General features: G+C 39.7%; 1 protein-coding gene across 16 annotated transcripts in view; it reads left to right on the top strand.

The window, feature by feature from the left end:
* The window catches only part of GPHN (gephyrin), a 635,492-nt gene continuing 627,096 nt past the window's right edge, over nt 1–8,396 (top strand). For 4 of the 16 annotated variants that reach the window (XM_086709479.1, XM_086709488.1, XM_086709481.1 and 1 more), the window contains exon 1: nt 4–642. In XM_086709479.1, the coding sequence (XP_086565605.1) occupies nt 579–642 (64 nt within the window). In that variant the 5' untranslated portion in view covers nt 4–578. Of the gene's footprint in view, nt 643–8,396 lie in introns of all 16 variants that reach the window. The other 12 variants (XM_086709484.1, XM_086709476.1, XM_086709492.1 and 9 more) reach the window with 9 other exon arrangements.

Here is an 8,396-nt window from a genome sequence, read left to right as displayed (position 1 = left end):
CGCTACTCGCGCGCCCAGGAGCGTTCCTCCGTCCTTCTCGGGCTGGGCCGCCTCCTTCCCGCTCCCAGTACTCTGCAACCCGAGCTCTCACACCTCCCCTCACTCTCCACGAGTTCCACGCCTCGCGGTGTAGCTCCGCCCCTGTCCCCGAGTCCGCCCCCGCAACCCTCCGAGCGTGTGCACTCCTTTCCCTTCACTCTCCTGCTATCTAGCCGGTCTCGGTCTCGCTCTCCGCAGGGCGGTCTGGGTCTCAGCGGCCTCGTCGGACGCCTCCGCGCGCTCTCCCCCCTGCGGCCCGCCCCCCGACCCCTCTACCGCAGCTAGCCTCCTCCGACCTGGACGCGGAGTCGCGCGCTCTGACTCCGCCCCCCCCACCGCGCACTCGCGCACTCCCGGCCGGGCCTCTCCCCCGCGCAGGCCGCGGAGCGCCCGGCCGCCTCCCCCTCCTTGCCCGGTCGCCGCGAGCTCCCCGGGCGCTCTCGCTCTCGCGCTCTCCGAGGCGAGCGCGCTCCCGGCCCGCGCGCTCCGGGCTCCGGCTTCTCCCGGCTCCTGTCAGTGCGGTGACTGCGCTGGGAAACATGGCGACCGAGGGAATGATCCTCACTAACCACGACCATCAAATCCGTGTCGGAGTCCTCACAGGTAACCGGGGGAGGAGGTCCGGGACCGTCGCGGCCGCTGTCCCCGACTAGTCTCAGGCTTCTCGTCTGTGGTGACTCTTCTCTGCGGCCTCGGGAGGAGGGAAGACTGAGGAGGGGGACGGGGGGGCGCGTTTTACAACCGCTGAGAGCCGCCGGAGGTTGGGGTGTTCCCGCGGGCCCCCCAGGAACTGGGGCCGGCCCGTGGGATATCAGGCCCCAGTGCCTTCGCAGCCGAAGTCCCTGGCCCCCGGGGACTGAGGGGCTGGTGCGGCGGGCGCTGCGGGGCTCCTTGCTGCCGGTGCAGGCGGCGGGATCCCGGCTCCGCAGCTTGAAGCACGCCGCTCTGACTGGCCGGCGCGCTTCCTCCGCCAGTGCTCGTCTTAGAGAGGGGGGATTCCCGTTTCCACCCCCTCCCTCCCCTCCCCCCTCCGCTGGCGGCCCCGCGCTGCTGTAGCTGTGCTTGCCCCGGGCACCGGCCGGACACCACACTGGGGAATAGCAGGCGAAACTCTGCTGTGCCTCAGGCTACCCGTCGCCAGTCGGGCATCCCCTCAACCACCCGTGGGACACCCCTTGTCTGTCCCGAGAGGTGGGGGATCGCTTGCACCCAGACCTCGGAAAGTGTCTGCATTCCGCCTTCCCCAGCAAAGGGCCCTCTCTCTGCCCGCCTCTTGGTTTTCTTAGAGGGACGGGCTGCACCCTGTGGCCGGGGCTTTTTATTTGAGAGGGTAGGATTCCCCGACTTGGGCTTCTCTGTCCCCCTCCTTTCTGGGAACCCCCCTCTCCGGTTGGTCCCAAGGCTTGTGAGCAGCGCACTTTTCCTGGGTCTCGTTTCCCTCCCTCGCAGAAGCTGTGTGTGCTCTGCATGTCTGATTCCGTTGCGTTGTATTTGGGTAATATCCCTCAGTTCGGCGGTAGGCAGTTGCTGCAGGGCATGACTTCCGAGATGAATAGCAAGCCAATTTGTTGGGGGTTCTGCTGTGGTTCTGTAATTGGCAAGGTTTGTGTGTAATTCAGTGGCGAAGTGGGGGTTAAAGAACTATATTTGGAATCTGAGGGCTTAGTTTGGAGTGAAGGAAATCCAAGGCACACTTGCTGTGATTTTGGAAAAAGAAGAGATGTAGACGGGAATCCTTGTGTCTCCCTAGTCCCCCGCCCCTCACTTCTTATTTTTTTTTCTCTTGTCAAATTCTGACAGGTTGAGACGGTGCTCGAGAAGGGACTAAATTGAATGAGACTTGCTTTTATTAGGTAGAAACAAAAATCTCTGTCGGTAGATATTGAGTGCTAAGCTTATTTGGCTGCTGAGTTTTATGAAAAGGAGATATCCGTGGCACCCCTTCCTCTCTTTTAAGTAAAAGGGTTGCCTTGCCGTGGTATTCTTTCCAGATGTTAATGGTGGTTTGTTGAATTTTCCTAATGGAAAGCCCCTGGGATAGAGAAACTAGTGCAAGCCAGTTGCAGGGAGGGGAACCCCCCCCCCCCCCAACAAAAGCAGATGATGCGCTGTTCTCTTCTTTTGGTGCTGAAACTGTTGCCTTGTGTGAAGATTCAATTGTATCAGAATTCTTAGAGTTGACACTGCTGATTTTCAAAGAATCTAATCACGGGTGTAAAAAATGTACAGCCTCTATCAGCCTTCAACTTGCTCTTTACAGTCCAGCCAGTTTTGAAAAATGATAGAGTAGTAAGAGTGAAGCTTAATAGAATCCAAAGTATTTCAGCTGTCCATGGAAACGAAAGGTCAAAGCTGTTTTCAAGTTAAACCATAGCGTTTAAAAAAATTTTTGTTGTTGTTGTTGTTAATTTAAGCTTTCCCTAATAGTTTTATTTAGTGAATCTTCTTACCTGGGTAAAGTGACACAGTAGATAGGTGTACAGAATGCTTTGAAAGAGAACAGCCCTTATCTCTATCCCTACAGTACAATAGGGATAATATTGGTATGGAAACAACTAAAGAAACAATGTATGTAATTATTGTGCTGCTATTTAAATAAATTACGGTGTGTTTGAGGGCTAAGTGTAAAAGGAATTCCATTCCCAGATGAATTAGGAGCAAATGTGACTATCTGAAGGGAGAATTTGGTTCATTTACTAAAGGTAAGAAGAAACTGGCATTTCAAAGGGGAGTTGAAAGTCAGTGGCAACCTTATAAATGAATATATTGTGAGGATGAGGTTCTTGAGCAGAATAAAAATGAAATGCAAGGACCTTGAAAAGCTTAGGTGGAATAGGTAGGTGGCACAGGCAAGATGTCAAGGAGAAAACTTTGGCAGTGGAATTAACAGTAATCTGGAGAAGCTGTCTCATGAAAATGAGGTACAGTAGTTAAGGGGGAAAAGTCTAGGGTCAAGAATAAGGATATAGCTGAAGGAACGAAAAAGGAGTTTCAGAATTGGAAGAAATGGTAATGGAGGACAATAGTATGTGATGATAAAATGGACATGTGAGGTCAGAAATAACTTATGTTTTTACTTGAAAAGTTATAGTCAACTTCGACAGAGCCTGGAAACAGAAGAATCAGAGGAAAGAACACCAGTTCTCAGTCTGCAAATAGAGGATGCTTATTACAGACAGCTTAAAATTTGTGGTCTTGATATTCCATGTGATTTTGTGCAAGAAAAAACCCTACAAAAATGAAGCTATGTTGTGTGATTTTGTGTCTCCTATAACTTAAAGTTTCGCAGTTTTACTGTGTAAAAGTTTTCTTTATTGAACTTAGTACTATGACTTCATACTTAAGAAAATTGAATTAAGAGGCCTCACTTAAAATTGTGATTTTATGAGTTATAATTTGTGGCTCTCTTAAAGGTGGAGAGCGTGTTTTAGAAAATATCTTCTACATGCTTCATGATAATGATAAGTATTTTTATCTATTTTTAAGAGGTGATTGAGAGTATTGTCTACCTATGCACACATTTTACAATGTGTTTGTATTTTGGTGAAATTGTGTTGTCATTTCTCAAGTCTTTAATTGACTTTCATTGTGACATTTTTTATTATCTGTTGAAAAATCATATGTATACTTTGAAACTTCTCATCCTCTATATTTTTTTTAGTCTTCATCTTGGCTATGAATTTTGCAAATAGATGTAGTATGCAGTCTGTTGAAATTCTCATCAAATATTAGAATTTTGAAACAGTGGTAGGAAAATATTTAGCAGAGGCATTTCTTTTTGCTTAATGGTCTTGAATCATTTTGGACTTGAAAATTAGATTATAATAATTAGTGTGACATGGCTATTTTAGTTATGCTAATTATCAGGAAAATGGGAACATTTAGGTAAATAAAAATTGGTTATCACGGAAACATTTTAGGTTTATAGCAGACTCATTATATATTAATGTGTACTTTTCACCTACTTTTTTCTATTTCTAAATAAACTCTTTATCCAGGGAGCACACTAGTTCTCTAACTGTTAAAGCTTCACAGAAACATCAGGAAACTAATGAATGCATGCATTTATATAATATAGAGAATGAGAATAGGGATCTGTAATCAGTAGAAGATATTAGAACAAATATAAGACTAATAGAGATTAAAAACTAATTGTAAAGTAGAACACCAAATATATTACATATAGGCAGTATTTTAGTCGTTCATAAATAAAGTCATTGAAAATATTTAACAGATTCTAAACCGAGGAGATTATAATCATGTAAGTCTAGAATTGTTGAGGCATTTATTTTCATTCCTCAAGTTTATCCTTGTACATTTTCTGAGAAGCTTATTTATTGATGTTTATATATCTTTGTTTTGAGAATAGGTGTTGTCATTAACTAGGCAAATTCGTATTGCAAACCAAACTTAAATTCTACTGAATGGAATTTTGTGTTCAGGCAAACATACCAATATTGATCTGTATGACCATTGTTAAAAAGAATCCTATTCCTCAAACTAGGTCATTCTTTCACGAATTTTTGGTTGAAATCAACGTATTAGAGAATTAAATGTTTAGCTAAAGTAGGAAATCATTAATTTCTAATGAATATACTATCATCACTGGCTAACAACCTTATAAGCTAGCAGTACCTATGTTGTTATATATTAAGAGTTTTAACTATATTAAAATCATGTATGACTATTTGACATTAACTGAGGTGTGGAGAATCAGCAGTATGTTGCTGGGGAAGAAACAATAAGAGTCTAATTTTATTCTTACTGGTGATACATTCGTATTTAAGGTGAATAAAGTACTTTGTGAAACACTCAGTAAAATAGATAAAACTTATACTTTCCTCCTGTAAATAGGATTGAAGAACAAGGAAACATATTTGGAAAAAAAAAAGAGATCCTAAAAAAGAAACAATGAAACCACAAGAGATTTTTTTCCTTCACATCTGGGCAGAGAAGATAAATACCACAGAAGAAGAAAAGATTATTTAACCTGCCCAAAAGTATTTGGGACTGTAGTTAGTATGGATAGCATGCAGTCTTGCTTAATTTTTGAGCAACCACCCCAAAAGCAAAAGTCTAATGAAGAATCTTCATGTAGAAGTTGTATCCAGGTTGTTCAATGAATTCATAAGTGAATTTGTGTTCAATATATTAATTTTAATTAAACTTTCTTAAATTTTATAATTAAACAACCCGATTATTTTTACAGTTTTTCCAGTAAATATGCATTTTGAAAGAATGGAATTAAACTTACTATATGCTTTAAAAAAAATTCCTAATTTGAAAAATAAGGGGGCAAGGAAATGAGATGTGGTAAAAAGGGGCATTATACAATTTGTGTCCTGCTTTTCATATTGGGTACATGATATTGTGTCAAGGGATACTCTTTAAGGATTCTAAGTCTTAGAATCAATTTTAGTCTTACTAAGTCTTAGTATCAATTTTACTTGACAATGTATAATTTAAACCGCTTTAAGTATGTGTAAATTAGGAACAGAATGTAGAATTCACATGAATTGTTAAGATAAAATTAGAAACTTCAAAGAAATTTCAAGTAAACCCATTTTACAGCTCCAGACCTCATCAATCTTCTCTGTTATTGGTCCTTTGACACCAAAAATTTAAGGAGCACTGGGTCATGGGAAGAACACTAGAAGACTGGATTTCTAATGCTAGATTGGCCAGTAAAGTTTTGTAATATTACTTAACTCTTAGCTTTTCTTACCACTAACCAGAAGGAGTCATTCTCTAAGATCACTTTAAACTCTCATGGCAATGTTTCTATACTTTAGCATCTTGAACAACTGGAAAGAGAAATATAGGATATCAGACTTAGTTAATATTTTTTGTCTCAATGAAAATCATGATGGGAGGGGTTAGAAAAATGCAAAAGAATAAGAAACGGAAGAAAAGATAAAATTTCAGAGGTTAAGTCCTGTCAGTATAAACTGAAGGAAAAATATTTAGATTTTTTTTCATTTGGAAATTTTTGTGTTGGGGCGCCTGGGTGGCTCAGTTGGTTGAACTTCAGACTCTTGATTTCTGCCACATGTCATGATCAATCTCATGACTCGTGAGATTGAGCCCCACGTTGTAGGACTCTGCTGATAGTGTGGAGCCTGCTTGGTTTTCTCTCTCTTCCTCTCTCTCTGCCTCTCCCCCTCTCATGCTCTGTCTCTCTCAAAGTAAATAAACATTGAAAAATTTTTGTGACATTGGTAATCCTCTGTTATCAGTAGTGTCAGTCTTATACTTAATTTCAGACTTAGCTCAAGCATTACTTCCTCAACAAAATCCTAGAAATTATTCTCTACGATGATGTCTTTGTTTTCCTGCAGTATTTATAAATGTTGTCTATACCCTGTAATCATGTATATGTGGGAGGCTACAAGGTATAGTTTTAAAAAAAGACAAAAGTACTTTAGAGTCAAACAAACTTAGATTTCAGACCCAGATTTGGTCTTTATTTTGGGAAGTCATTTAATCTCTCTGAATTTCAGTTTCCTTCTCCAAAATGAGGATGGCAATACTTATTTCACAGAGTTGTAAGAACTGAGATAATGTATGTGAAAATGCCTACCATATATGTCTAACTTGGAGTGTATATTTAATAATCTTCCTTTTCTCATCATATGTTGCTTTGATGCAGTTTGGTAATGTCTTCATGTATAAACATCTTAGTCAAAGTAGGTTTTAAAGTTCTTGAAACAGAAGATTGTGTGCTTTACGTCTTTTGTGTCCTTTTGTTGTAGCACCTATTAATGAAGTAATGGCATAGGAGATGTATAATAAAAAAAATTGGGTGGTGTGACATTTATATAGTGGCTTAGGAAGCAGCTACCCAAAAACACTTAGGTTAACCAGAACTTCACTGTTACTAGTAAGAAGACAGTTCAGGGGTTTAGTATTTTTCTATATATTGCTAGTAAGAGGATGATATTAATAATGTGTATTTGAAACATTTTTATACTATCAGGTTTGATATATTTGCTTCTTAGTTGATGGGCAAGTCTTATGAGGATTATTTTAGAGTAATTTTATAGTAATTTTTAAAAATGTCATCTTAAAAAATGAAAAATTTATAGGTTGAAGAAATTCTGAAAATGTTATTTTGAAGGTCAGTTCTGATGGTCATAATAGCATAAAATAGGAATCAAAAGTTCTACGTCTTCTATGACTTTCAAGACACTTAACTGCATTTTGCCTCTGTTTCCTTAGCTTTGAGTGGGGGTAATTATGCTTACTTAATAGAGTTAATGTGATGAACAAAGGAAATAATGTATTCAGTATTCAACATCTATGTGCTAGGGTCTGTGCTAAAGTGAGGGATACAATAGTGAATAAGACAAATACAGTCCTAGTCCTTTTGGAGCTTATATTTTAGCATTAATAGGAACACGCTATTTAGTCAACTTGGATATTGACAAATTCATGCTTCATTTATGTTGCATTTCAAGGAATAAAGTGCTTCTATATTTTCTTTTTGATGTAGATTACTTAAGTATAAACATCAAAACTTTTCGTGTAAAGCCATTTTTGACACAAATTTTTAAACCATTACATATTTCCTACTTTCTAACATAGAAGATATTGAACATAATTTATTTTTGTTCAATCAGGTTTAAGTAATTATAGCTAACAATTATCAGGCCTATATACATGGTATAAACATGTTCAATTTGTTCTAAGCATTTGGCGCCTGTTATTTAATCCTTATGGCCTTTATAAGTTGCCCTTCACCTTCTAGTTTCTAATCTACTATACCCTTGGGAAGCACACAAACTACCTTGCTAAGAATTAAACATGGTAGCATATCCATTTAGACTTGCAGGTCTAAAGAATGATTGTTTTCACTTTTGGGTTGAGGGCATTAGAGAAGGGATGGTTATTACTATAAGACCAAAAGAAATTTACATATTTCTTTGTACTTTGACATTTCAGGATCATGGCTAATTGTGTCTGCCTGATGCTGAAAATGTTAATAAAAATGCAGAAACTCATGAAAGGAAGAGACCAGCTTGAGTGCTAAGTGGAAATGTACTGTTAAGTTTTTTTTTTTTTTTACGAACATTAAGAAAAAAGTATACTTCGAATTAATGATCTTTAAAGTCTAATTCAGGTTAAGAACTTTTGGATATCTTGGACACAAGAAATTGAATAGGGTAAATACTATTTTCAGACACAAAAAGGATGAAACATTAAAAATGTGATCACCTTTTCTCCCTTCCACTTAAGAGTCAATAGTGAATTTTGATCCTAATGCAAATTTAAAAAATTATGCTGTGATAGCATTGATGTCTCCGTGATAGTAGTTACATTTGAATTTAGTTGCAAATGGGATAGCTTCTGAATACTTA

The sequence above is a fragment of the Puma concolor genome, chromosome B3, assembly GCF_028749965.1.
Source record: "Puma concolor isolate L17-30 chromosome B3, mPumCon1.1.hap2, whole genome shotgun sequence".
Lineage (NCBI taxonomy): Eukaryota > Metazoa > Chordata > Mammalia > Carnivora > Felidae > Puma > Puma concolor.
Note: the sequence above shows the minus strand (reverse complement) of the source record. Positions and strands in the feature narration are given on the sequence as shown.